The sequence below is a fragment of the Struthio camelus genome, chromosome 3 (assembly GCF_040807025.1).
Source record: "Struthio camelus isolate bStrCam1 chromosome 3, bStrCam1.hap1, whole genome shotgun sequence".
Taxonomy (NCBI): domain Eukaryota; kingdom Metazoa; phylum Chordata; class Aves; order Struthioniformes; family Struthionidae; genus Struthio; species Struthio camelus.
In genome coordinates this window covers 65,118,311-65,131,883 of record NC_090944.1, presented here as the reverse complement: position 1 = coordinate 65,131,883, position 13,573 = coordinate 65,118,311, and the positions used below count along the sequence as shown (strand labels likewise).

General features: G+C 40.9%; 1 protein-coding gene across 12 annotated transcripts in view; it reads left to right on the top strand.

The window, feature by feature from the left end:
- CEP85L (centrosomal protein 85 like) overlaps window positions 1–5,775 on the top strand; it is a 160,642-nt gene extending 154,867 nt beyond the window's left edge. For all 12 annotated transcript variants that reach the window (XM_068938144.1, XM_009681678.2, XM_068938142.1 and 9 more), the window contains one exon: window positions 1,202–5,775. In XM_068938144.1, coding sequence (XP_068794245.1) covers window positions 1,202–1,365 — 164 coding nt within the window. In that variant the 3' untranslated portion in view covers window positions 1,366–5,775. The remainder of the gene's footprint in view (window positions 1–1,201) is intronic.
- The last annotated feature ends 7,798 nt before the right edge of the window (window positions 5,776–13,573 follow it).

Sequence of the window (13,573 nt, the reverse complement as noted above, 5' to 3'; positions counted from 1 at the left end):
CTACTAAATACGTAAGAGTACACAGGTCCTTGTCAGCTCCAAGGACAGAAGGTAGCCAGATGACTGTTCCTATGGACCTAGTCATGGATATACTCACCGTGTTAGAAAGAAAGGTGTGTACCCCGATGTCTCTCCCTCCTGAGACGCACTGCAGTCACCTTGAGGGCTAACAGGTGTTTTCTGCCAAGCATGTTCAGACCTACAAACTCATAGGGAGGGAGGTTAGGCATAAGCAGGCCTGATGTAGCTACTTCAAGTGTGCTTTTTGTTTTAAAGCCCTTGGGCTCAAGTGATGGAGGGCGTATACATCTACAGTGTAAACATCTGTGGGTGTGTTTTTGGGGGCAAGTCTACATGTATTAAATAAACCTGACTGCCAGGCAATGCCATCTTCAGGACAGTTAATTGTGCATGTAGTTGTTTGGATTTCCTAAGCTGTTAAACCTAACCTGGAGGCACAGAACACATCCTAAAGCTAGTCAGACAAAACTTTGGTGTAATTAGTTTGTGTTAAGGTTGTTTTTTTTTCTTTTCTTTTAACAAGTTCACAAAATAATTTGTGGTTTTTTTTTTTTTACATGAATGTATTATATTGTTTTCTGGATGTTAATTAGAACTAGTCAGATAGACTTTTGGCTGAACTTTCAGCAAAGTAGAAAGGGGAAAGTGTACTGTCCTATGCAGCAAAGCTGCTACACACCACATGTATTCTTTTGTGCTGCAACCCCAGGGGCATTGAGGAGTGCAGCATATGACAGTCTCAGAGTTCATGAGACCATCATCAACCAGCAAGAAGAATGGTGTAATACAGCTGTAGTACTGTTCCATAATCTAATGTGACCTCGTTTCCTGAATCCTCCTACCCCTCTTTTCTGATTGGCTAGATACTGCTGAAACCTCTAGCCTGGCGGTTCTGCCCAGTTTCTTCATCCTAGCACTGTTGTTGAGAGCCACTGGCAAGCCTAGATCTCAGTGCAAACCGAAAAGCCTGTCTTTCAGAGAAGTAATGGTAGGCTCTGAATTGGCTTTATGTTCACACAGTACCACGTTTTCTTGGCTTTTCATCATACTGACGCATGATTTGTCTTGATGTAATTAAAACATCATCTCCCCCCACCCTGTTTTGAAGGGGGGTGACTGGTAAGTGTTTACAGAGCACAGTTGTAGAGCAAGCTTTAACCTTGGGTTTTGCTTTTCACAGCGCTGAGCTGTTCAGCTGAAGAGAGTGAAAATTACCACAGCACAGAAACTCTTTCGAAGAAGCTCTTGGATGTTTGTCAGTTACGGAAAGATATTGATGAATTAAGGACTATAATGTCGGACCGTTACGCTCAGGACATGGGGGACAATTGCATTACTCAATGACAACATTTCATCTAGCAGCAAATGACTTATTAAACGCTGCTGTGTCACAGGTCTTTGCATTTCTATTAAGGAGCCATATTGGAAGATTGCAAATAGAGCTGCACATGCATATCCGTGAGGATTGTGCATATTTAATCTTGGGAGTCAGGTGGGGAAGGGAGAGCCATTGTTTGAATAGAGTGGTACAAGCTACAAGAAATCTTTCTCCAAACTACTGAATGTGGGAACAAGCTGTGAAGAATGTTTCGGTTGGATACTTTGTTTCCTTCATTAGGACTCAGTTTATTACTTCATGTGGTTTCTGGAATGAGAGCATCAAAATTACTGTTTTGCTACTACTCTGTCCTTGCCATTCAAACCTTTGAGGAAGGAATCATCTGTATTTTGAAATGGGAGCAAAGGGTCAAAGGAGCTAGATCTGTATGTGATAAAGCCAGAGGCTTCTGCGACTGCACTTCATTCTAGGAATTGCAATTGGAATAATCCTAGAGCACTACAAAAAATGGCTACTCTTTTAATCGCCTAAAGAATTTGATAGAGAAAAGGTGCCATTTTCCCTAATGGATCTCAAGCATGCTCTCCCAATAGCAGAAGCAAAAACAAGTTTTAACTTCTTCATGTGCATGAAATTCATCAAATTTAGGACTATCAAATCTTCCCGTTGTTTTCAAAAGTACGAAGTCTGTCAGAAACCCAGAGAAGCTGGGAGGTAAAAAATTGTGGCATGGGATGTGGCTGTTTGGAAAAAAGAGTAGACTATTTTAGTGTTCATACCATGCTTTTTTTCTTTTTTCTTCCTTCCTTTAACTCCACTTTAAAATGTGGCTAGTCTATATATGCAGGGTTCTGTCCCAGAAGGCCGCTGCTAAGATGGTAAACAACTGCAAGCATTTTTGACTAGAGCTACGAAACGGGTGTTTGGCACTTTGCAAAATCAGGGCTCAGAACAGAATGTTTCCGCTTACCGGTGTTGACTACTCAGTTGCAATCTGAAGACTGCAAAATTTTCCACGTTGTTTGGGATTTCTCAATTCCTCCATATTTTTAGGAAGAGATTACCTTTTAAAAAAAAGATAAGAACATGTTCCACAGTTTACTCAGTGAGTGTCACTTGGCAGTGCTATTTGCCTCCTGCGGGACAGCTGGAATACTAACCCCTCCACCATCCGGCAGCAATACTGAAGGTTAGCTCAGCAGTTGTGTGTGGCGTAAAATAGCATTTTACTGAAGGAAACAAAAATCCGCAAAGAGCAAAACCACTCTGAAATTACATTACTAAGAAAAAATAGGAGAGTCGACTATATGTGATATTTAAAGAAAGTTTGGAACGGCTGAGGTGAAAGTCAGTTGGTCAGCTGACCTGTAGCGTTGGTAACAGCAGAAATCTTTGTTAGAAAGCCTAATGGTTAGGACTAAGTAAAATTCCTGTACCAAATGAGTTAGCATCTTCAGTTTTCTGATGATATCGAAACTAATAGGAGAAAAAGCATATAGCAAGGTAGACTAAAGTTACCAATTTTAACTTGGCAATGTTTCACTTTCTGTTGCATGTTAAACAGTTACTCTTAATGTTATTTTTATAATTTAGTGATTTAAAAATTGTTTTTTTAACTATATGGACTTATTTATTCGACAGTATTCTCTATCCTGAACCTACATCATCCAGACTAATCTGAAAAGTAGTGTTACTATTTCTGTTATTGCTTCACATTATGTTCAGGTAGATTAACCTGACTGACCCACCGCCTTGCAAGCACTAAAAACTGTCTAAATGAAATCTCAAGTGAAATTGCCTAGTGTCTACAGTTTGGGGGGGGGGGGGGGAAGGAGGCCATTTATTTTTAATGTCTAAACACTGCTGTTTCTATTGTTTTGAAGATATACTTTCATACTAGTGCAAAATAGAGAAAACAAGATCTTTGCACAAATAGACTTTCCCAGTTTCCTGTGCCTCTAGCAGTACTGGCTTTTATGACTGGAGCCTCAGTATTTTTTTTTTTTTTTTAAACAGCTAGTTCCTTTGATACCATTCATTGTTCTTGGCCCTGCAGGGAAGTAACAGGCCCCAGTTCATGGCATCTTTGTCTGGTATCAGAAATTCAACAATAGAATTTCAGATAGTAACCTAGAAGTATTAGGGAGGGAGGAAATACCTAAGTCGCACATTATTTCCTTAGATGGAAGTGTTATAAAAACTACCGAGTAACACATTCTTCTAAATTTTTTGGAAATAATGAGTCTAGTAGAGCAATTTAAAAGGAACGGGAGATTTTTTTTTTTTGAGTCCCTTTCTGTCACTTTGTATTATTAAGCTGGTCGTTTGACTGGTGTGGCTCCACTGTCCCACCTCTCAAATGGTGATACTGTACAGCAGAATTAAGATTAGTAATTTAATATTTGGAAAGCACTTCAGGAGCTTTTATGCTCTTTAAGTATTAGTTGAGAGTCCCTCAGGAAAGACGTCCCACTTTAGTTGTAATACTTGGATTGTGATGCTACAACCTACTTGCATTTTTAAATTTTTATTACAGAATCTGTGATATTTTTGTTGACTTTAAAGCACTTGATTTTAAAGCACGCTGAGTTTATCTGCCTAAATCACATTAAAAGTAGGGAGGTAAATGATGGATGTGTGAGCCAAAGATACAGATTACCGACTGAATATATACAGTAATACAGTATTTTGCTTGATTTCTTAAAATTTGGCCTATTGTAGTAGTAGCAATTGCTATGTATGCATCAGTTTACAGATGCCTCTAAATGGAGTAAGCTTTGTCTAGGATATGCATGATTGTTTAACTGGTTAAAAAGTAGTGTGTGTGGTCTCATTCAGCGTATTTAATACACAGTTGATTAATGAATGTTAACATTGGAATTGCCTAGATTTAGTCATGACAACTTTTTGCTGTAGCTGTTAGACAATCTCAAGGGCTGAAAAGCAACTGCTAATGAATGGATACTGTACAGTTCTGTCTGTCAGCAAATTTGTACAGCAGTTTTTTTGTATAGTTTCAGATTGAATTTATACAATCCTTTAGAAGATACTTACAGTAATTAACTACTGTATTCAAGAATGTATTTTGAAAAAGACTCAAAGTAACTGTCTTTGGACAAGCTATAGATGATGCTATGTATTTGCTACATAGAAGGAATGCAGCGCAATTGTGTAAGCTTGATTTAGGTTCCCAGCCTCAGCTGTGTAGCTTTATAGTGTGATCATTCTGTGAAATGATTGAGATTGCTGTAACCACCCACTCAGACTTCAGCATCTTAAAACTGCCTGTGACTGTGCAGTAATTGCAAGAGCTGAAGTGATTGCGACCTTTTTCACTTCGAAAGGTTTCTTTCCTTCCTTTGTTTCAAACAGTCTTCTGGACTGCTTGCAGGGTGGGAGCACGAGGAAAGAAAGAGAAAGAAAAACGCTTCCTCCACCGCCTGCTGCCCTAGCACTGGCAGCACTGGCACGCTGCCATGTACCGGCAGGGACTTAGCTTTCTCCAGTTTTCCTGTCGTTATCAATGTTCTTGCATAGGTGGAGTTGAAGATATAACTGGGCTCCTCTGACTGATCTAACAAGTTCTGTCGTGAGTGGGGGAAAAGATCTTTTGAATTAATCTGCGTTCTTAGATTGAGAACAAGTCGATGGATATTATGTAAAGAGATCATTTATTCCAGTAGCTCATTAGCAATATTGATTCCACAGCTGCATACCTTTGTGCCTTTTTTTTGCCCGAAGTAAGCGTATATTCCCTATGAACTATAGATAAGTTGTTAGAATGTCAATGACTGCACCTTGTTTCCCTCTTGCCTGCCAATATTTTGTTTATAGGCTTTTGTAGTATGGACTCTTGCATAACATCTAGAAATATAAGTACTTACAATAGGTACTAGGTATACGCTTTTGATGTTAGGCTGGTGGTAGTATGCAGCTTTTTTGAATATGAAGTGTGAGCAGGAAACTCAAATCATAGTGTGTGGATTTTGTGTATATTAATTACAGTATATCATTAGTTCAGTGGGGAGGAGTGTCTGGAGCTAACTTTTAAAAGCACAGCTGACATATGTACTGGATCAGTCCCTAAAGACTGGTAGTTTTGTAAATTGGGTTCAATTTTTGAACCGCTCAGAATACCTCATATGTAAATAGAGTTGTCATGACTTAATCAAAATGTGTTCATTGTAAAAAGTAAAGGAGCCACTGACTGGTTCAGCTTTAGGCTTGTTGTTCTTGCCTCTTTTTGTAATTTTTTTTAAAGTAGGGTTTACAGCTAGAATTTTGAATGCCAAAGTTCTATTTATTAAATAAATAATAAAAGTTTTCATTGTTAATGACTGGTATTTTTCCACTGGAATTTGTTTTGTTGATGTTTGGGATTTGTATCCACAGAGCAAAAATAAATTTTGTTACAAAACTGATTTTTTCATTGTTTTCATGTGTCCAATACCTGGCATGTAACAGAAGGGACCAAAGCTAGACCAGTGGCTGGAGACAAGAAATGCAGTGTGAAAGAACCTCCCTCACAGCAGCCACCCCTAACTTTCCTTCAGTGGGGTATATGTTCTATCTAAATATCAGCTGACCAAGCTCTCTTGCTGGTGTTAATTTTGCTTAAAAAACAGAGCATTGGTAGCAAAAGTAGTATTTCAGACAACGAAAGGATTTTAGAAAAGAATTGCTTGTAAAGTTCCTACTGCTGTTTTAGGAGGATGCTGTTGCCTACCTCGAATGTTGATTAACAAGAGAAATTTGTAAGCTGCAAAAAACACCTAACTAGGAGAAAGTTAGTGATGTGCAATCTTATTTCCACATCCTACAGTAAAACACAGATTGAGAGCTTTTGAGTCAGTCAAGCTGGAGAGTTCACTGTCATATTACAGTTCAGCACTAGCTATTCAAAAAGGTAAATGGGAAACAAATACAAAGCTGCAGTATGTTTTGTGATGTAAAGGCTATGCTGGAGAGACCTGCTGGTTGTTTCCCCACAGTCAGGTTTTCCTCACATCTTATAGAAAGTCCAAATAACAAATGAAAAGTGTTAGACTGTGGGAGACGGGTTTCATTTGGAAGAAATCACCTGGATGCTTTACTACAGACAACATAACTGGCAGGGCAGGTGCTGTGTAGACCTCTTATGGCAACACCTTTGCTCTTGAAGCCCATCAAGTAACATGCTTTATAAACTGGCTGTTCCTGTATTAATAAAAGGTAGTCTACATATGTATTAGGCATTTATCCTTTATCTTGCAGCCAGACACATAAGCGAAACTCTGCTCTCAAAATTGGATAGTGCTTTTCTGCCAAAATAGTAGTTCTGGGGTAGAACAGTCAGTCTAGGTAACCTGGAGCTGTGTTTTGGCTGCAGAGGAAGTCTGTGCAAGTCAAACCCTAAGGCATAGCAGGAGTATCAGTGCTAAATCTAGTTTGGTTCATAAGTTCTGTAGCTGGGCTCCTGCCTGCCAGCTGTGGAAAGGGAAAAGTGATCCCAAAGCTTTTTCAGGGATCACAGAGAAGAAGATGAAACTCCTACCTTTTTACATCCTTAACTGGAGGAAGCACGAATCTGGATCATAAAAGAGAAGGCAGCAGTGGTGACTCTCATTTAGTTTAAGCTTCTACAGATCTGCATTTCTTGCTGGCCATAGGTAGGACTCTCGAACAGACTAACTTGGCAAAAAATAACAGGAAAAGCTTCTGATAACTAATTTCAAAGTTGCTGATTCATCAAAACGTGTGATTGCTCCACCTAGTAACAAAAAGGGGAGAAAAAAAGAAAACTGGATGTGAAGCAAAAGCAATAGTGGGTCTGGTACCAAGGAAGAAACTGGGGATCACAAAGGAGATATAGGGCTCTTTGTTTGTTTGTTTGTTTGTTTGTTTGTTTCAGAAAGCAGAAATGAATGTCTAGGTCAAACTAGCCAGAAGGATAATTAAGGTGGTCAGAAATCATCTGTATGAACTACCGCAAGTCCCTGTAGTACTACCTAACCAAGCAGTGCACTTCAATATTAAGTTAGTCAATGCAATCTGAGGAAAAGATCTGAGGAAGTTAAGATTTTAAAACATGTAACAGGAATATTCACAAATGCAGAGGAAGGGCCAAGGAAGGTGCAGTCAATTGAAAATGGTTCTCTTCTGACAACTCTTAGCAAATATCTCAGAGCCCTTTTGGGCTGATAGAGCTTTGCACGTAGACTGGTCGTGCTCATCTGCCAATATGTCACATTGTGCAGAGCACAAAAGTTAACAGTTTCTCATCTTTTCAAAGACATTGGGAAATTCACTCAAATTAGCTAATGCATTGTATGTGGTACAGATCACTCGCTCTGCTCAGACCCTGTGACTGAATGTTGAGTGATGTGCTTCTAATTCAATTAAAAACATTCTGTGCTCTGTATAAATGTATGTAAAGGGCTGCACAGATGCCAACTTTCCGTAAGATTTCTGAGAGTGACCTTTTGTGAACTTTTCAAAGTCAGGTTTAGGTTTCAAAGTATCATGATTAAAGCACTGCTAACAATAGTAGTGGTAGAAAATGTTCTGTTGCTTTTATGCCACAAACAAAATACAATTCCAAATGTGGTTAAAAATTAAACTTTAGACAATAACATTGTACATTGTCCTCCTTCAAGATGCTGCTATCTGCAACAGCTGAACCTGCAGTAGATCACCTACTTGATGTAAATTAAACGATTCTGCTGGATTTGCTAAGGACAGTGGGTCATTTGTTTTGTAAATGAATGGGTTATGTATACTTGGGGAATTTCCAAGTGGCACAGGAAAGCATATGCTGTGAATTATAATATTTAATTATAAAATATGCGTATTTCTCTTGTTTTATGTGAGTTGCTCTCCCTTTGGGGGCTGCTGCTTTTCTCATTCTTCCTCTTGATGTTGAATGTCCTAATTTCATGGAGGTAAAAACATGCTTCAAGTTATGGAGTTAAAGTCTGCACAAATAGTTTGGAGGAAACTTGATAGGTTCAGCTAATGCTTCTAGGATCTTTCATGAACAGTTTGGCAGCTATGCTGCAGAACTTAAGCACATATATTAATAGACCAGAAAACTGATTTACTAGTCTTTGTACCTGTGAAAGCATTTGCCTAGAGGAAGGAAGAACGATATCAGTGTCAAGTTCTGGTTTTAAAAAATGGTATTTGTTGCTGAGAGAGTGAGTTGTAATGCTAAAGGTTGTAGAAAGGGAGATCTCTGAGCCTGAAGTTTCCCCTCAAGACCAAACTGAAGGGAATTTGATACCATAGAAGCGTGTCTCCCATGCATTAAAAACTGAGAATATACTGCAGCAGATAGTCCCTGACTGCCAGAAGGATACTAGAGAAACCCTCTGAAACAAAACTTGCTATATTGAGACTGGCAGAAAACTGCTTTGTAGTGGCCACAGGTGACTAACCAGAAAGCTACTTCAGGGCACTGCATGGTCCTGGTCTGCCCTCCTGCAGGGAGGTGACTGCTCCTAGGAGCCTGGTGTCCCTTGCTGCCCCTAGGAGCACTCTGGAAAGCTGTCGTGCACCTCATGAGCCTGAAAGCCAGTCCAGAGGCACCTTTACAGAGCAGAAGTCATTTGCATGGAGCCCAAACACGTCCCTTGTGCCATGTCTCAGCTACTGCTAAGGAATAATTGCACCATTTCGAGCAGCAGCTGCCCAAAACAAGAGCCTGGCGGCATGCCGGAGGCTGTCAGCACCACGCTGTGATACAGGGGCCCGCGCGTTCCTGGGCTGTGCCATGCTGTGCAGCGGGCTCACACCACGGTGGTGCCCGGATCTCTGCAGGTACGGATCCAGCCTCTGTCCTCGCACTGTCGTATTTATCACGGAGGTCCCTCATGTGCTGAGCAAGAGGCTAGGTTTTGCCTTGCTTTTCACCATCTTGATTTCTCCATTCTTTCAAAGAGCTGACCTGCCAGCTCTGCGACTTCAGCAAAATCCAGCTGTTTCTTTCTGAATTACCTTCAGACACCACATTTGCCTAGTTTTTTGCTTTTTTTTTTTTTTAAAGCTATAACCCGACTGAAAAATTGGTACTCTCTCCTCAGCAGTAATGGTGTGTGGTTGACAGCCATTTAAAATCATTAGAATGATACAATTTCCTGAAGTACAGGACATCATGAATTCAGTGATCTTTTAATAGATGCCTTTGACCTTCATCATACCTGGAGTTTACTGCCACCCTTGATGCACTGCTGTGCTCCTCCTGGCTCTCTTCAAATCCACCAAGCCAGTCCATTGCTGTTACCAATCCATCCTCACACTATAAGACGACAAATTGGTGGACAGATTATGATCCTTGATATAAGGGTTGAAGATCACTGACCTAGAGGAGGATCGCTAAAATTTCAGAAAGAACTAAGTGAGACCATGCCCCCCTCCTGAAACGGGAAGCAGGTAAACCTTCCTTTTCTGGCAGCAGCTTACTTGGGATTTGGGTTGGCTGTGGCACAGAAGCACTGCAACAGGTTGTTTCAGTGACAGAAAACATCAACCTTATTCCATATATGTTAGCACAAAGATGAAGCCGCAGAGTATAAATCCAAATTAGCTGTTTACCTGTCCCTATAACTGTCACACTGAGCAATAAAAGCAGTCTAGTTTAAAATATTTCAGGATGTCAGGAATTGAACAGAAAGAAAATATAGAGAATGAGACCTAGACCCCAGTCTGTTTCTGCAAGCGACCACTTGCTCTAATAGGATAAGAATTCCCTTTACTTATAAATACTAATGATAACAGTATTGGGAAACAAGCAAGCAAACACCTTTTATCACTACTTTTGAACAAGTTAAAACATTTTGTCTCCAGGCTACAGTACTGATTCTCTGATGACAAATTAATTGCTCGTCTTTTTTCTGTGACTTGTATTTATGAGTGAGTACAGTGTTGTGGAGACAGCATATTACAGAAATCTATTTAGCTAAGAGCTTGAAGCTAAAGCAGTAATTTGAGCAAGGAGTATAGGCAATACATTATAGCCCTACTATACTCTCTGTAATCATATCTGTTCTCATTAATTTACTAAATCATTTTACAGGACTCCACAATCACTCTCCGAATTTTTTTAAAAAATTACTATTTCTAACCATAGTAACCAGGTGTTGGCAGGGGAGAGCAAGGAAACACCTAGCCATATAAATAGGTTTAGCTATTCATAAGAGCAAGATACAGTGTCAGGGCAATGTGGATGACAGGCGTTGCTGGACTGGCACAGTTTCTAACCTTTTGCTATTTTGAATATCGTAATGTTTAAATCATACTAGGGCTATTTCTCATCAGTCGTCACTGGAGGAGTTCCAGCGATAGAAAGGGAGAGCCTCTGCCTTGCAAATAGATTTGACTGACCAAGGTGACTCTTGACATTGACTTTCTTCAGATGATCATCTTTCCCCAGGGCATGGACACTTGAGCTGGTCACGAAGCTGATCTTAACCCAGCGCAGATGAGCCCAGTGCTTCAAGGTGGCCTGAAAGCACAGCCAGCACCTGGGGCAAAGCTGGAGCCACAAGGCAGCTGTGCAGTGGGGCAGCCAGGAGTAGTGAAGGCCCTCTGTGCCATTGCAAACAGGTCTTACCTGTGACACACACTCTAAAGTCGAGTATCTGACCCCTCTGCGGTCCTCAAAAACGTGACTGCCTTTATGCCTTTTTCTGCCCGTGACCATGAACGCAACCACTCAAGCACGGACTTAGTGTAGTCACTTGAAAGCTCCCATGGGGCTTTCAACCCGAGCTTCCTGCTCAACGAGTCCGCTGCGTGTTGCTGAACGTAGCATCCTAGTCAGGGCCTTGGGTAGGGCACCCACATGCCCCTCACCCACTCCGTCCTTAGGAGCCCACATCATCACCTACACCCTTTAGAGGCTGTGGGCCTTAAAGCTCCCTCGGTGTCAGTCAGCTCCACTGTCAACCATAATGCCAGCTGGTACGAATGGGTGTCAGATCTGTCCTTTTACTGCATCTTGACAGGAAATGGCCATTCCCTCACCGTTGCTAAGTATTTGAGAAATTCACAAAGACTCCAGAGTATGTAAAGAAAACAAAAAGGTTTAAGTACAAAAAGGTTAGATGTGATGTCTAGCATTCGCTCCCTGAACTACTTACTGTCTAGATCATCTTCCATCTCTCAGCAAAGCTGCTTTGGAGGCAACACCACCAAAGCAGACTTCACCTCTCAGGTTTGTAGGTGCATTGGCGTGTCTCATCTCGAGAGCCGCTAATGGGTATTCATTGCTATTCCAATTTATATATTTGATGAATGAACAGGTTAAGTAAGCTCTGTGTTACAAATGCATGTCCTAATCTGAGGTTAAGTACTATGAAACAGCAGATTTTTTTCCTAGATAAATGTGTTAAGCCAACCTGAACCAGGTCAGAAGGGTATCCCACACTACTCTTTCATTACAAGGGCCTATCTGTATTAGGGAGGGTGCCTTAAGCCCAAGGGGCAACACCTGGTAATACTCACCATAAACCTCCTTGAAAAAAAGGGAATAGAGACTGGTATTCCACCCTAAAGCTGTAATCCCTGGGGGAAGGCATAGAGTAAGAAAGCAGCATTTTAAATTGCTTGGATCCCAACTTTTGGGAACTTCGTAAAGATATTTTGGGAATAAAAATGGAAGAATTTTCTACTTGAACGAGCAGAGAGCCTAAGCTAAAGCACACCCAGCCACTATCCCCTCTCTAATTAGCGCGTCTTGTTTCCCAACAAAATGACATATTTCATAAGCTTGGCACATTAATTAGTAGCGCACCATCACCCTTTTCCTCTTACAGCAGTACTACCATCCTGGGATGGTAGCTATCTCTAATGCTTGCTGCCCCCTCACACCCGCTGCTCTGAGGACATGAATGCAGACAACACCTCCTTATCCTCTTTATGTTGGGACCTGGAGTGGCAGGAGCCAGTTTCTGGACCCTTCTTTAATCAGTAACTCTGTTACATAATAAATATGATTCAATGGCAGGTCAAAGCCACAAAACAGCCACAGAAAAAAATCATCACTGACATTTAAGAATAATAAGCTGAAGAACATCATAGTTCAGACAGGAGCAGCCTCGCTTTTGCAAGGCTTTCCAAAATGGGGAAATGCAGGCCCTTCAGCCGAACTGTGGGAGCTTGTCACTTGCAGGGACTAAATACAGGTTACGACTAACAGCAAGATGGTGCAGGCTTACATTGCCACTGCGGCGAACTCTGCTGCACAGCGATGTATTGTGAAGTGGTTTGATTGATGGCATAATCTGATCAGCCCTGAGACATGCTTTATTACACAATCAGATCATTAGTTACGTTATCACCCGCTGCCTTAGCACCCATGAAATAGGGAAGACAAGTATTCGGATATTTTTAGTGTAAATTATGGTTCAAACACTTTAATTAAAAGTCAATTATAATCAATCTGTTTCTTACACCCTTTCGCCCACCTGTATTCATAAAAATAAATTACCACCATAAAGAGTCAGTGAGTGAATATTTTCTGCTCCTGGTCAGTGACAGTCTCAGAGCCCAGATCCTGCTGCTGTCTTGGGAGATACATACATGCAGCCAGTCCAAATTACCATGTGCATGGGCTAGCCTGGTCACACTTCAGGCTAACAGCCTCTCTGATGCTGGCTATGGCTCGGCATGGTGTGCATTGCAGATCATTTAAGGAATAACATCTGTCTGCTCAGACCCCAGTATTTCAGAAACATCCACTTGCTTCTTAGAGGTGAGGAGAGAGGAGCTGAGAACACTTAGATTTTTCACCAATTTAAAAAGAAAATTGTCTTCTCAAAATGCTGGCATTTTCAGGAAATCCCAGATCTTCCCCAAACTGCTGCTGCAATAGCTATGGAGGTCAGCACACAAACTACCCCAAATAGCTGAGAGAACAGCTTAGGGGTCCTAGACAGCTTTAAACTAACTACAGGTAGCCTGATTTAAAAACATATTGAGAATGCAAGAATAAATACAAAACAGATCCTTTTAAAAAATAAAACTCAAATCATTGGCTAAGCTTTCCTTTGACCTTCACAAGGTTCATCATTAATACCAGCCTCAGTAAACAAAAGGAGGTTTTGTCCTTAAAATACCTCATTTGGGAATTAAAGTCTTCCCAGCATTTTTGCACTTTCAGTCTGCTTGGAAAGTGCACACTGCTTAGCGTATCCATTAACAGGGCTGGAAAGCAGCTTCTGGTAAGGGTTAGTA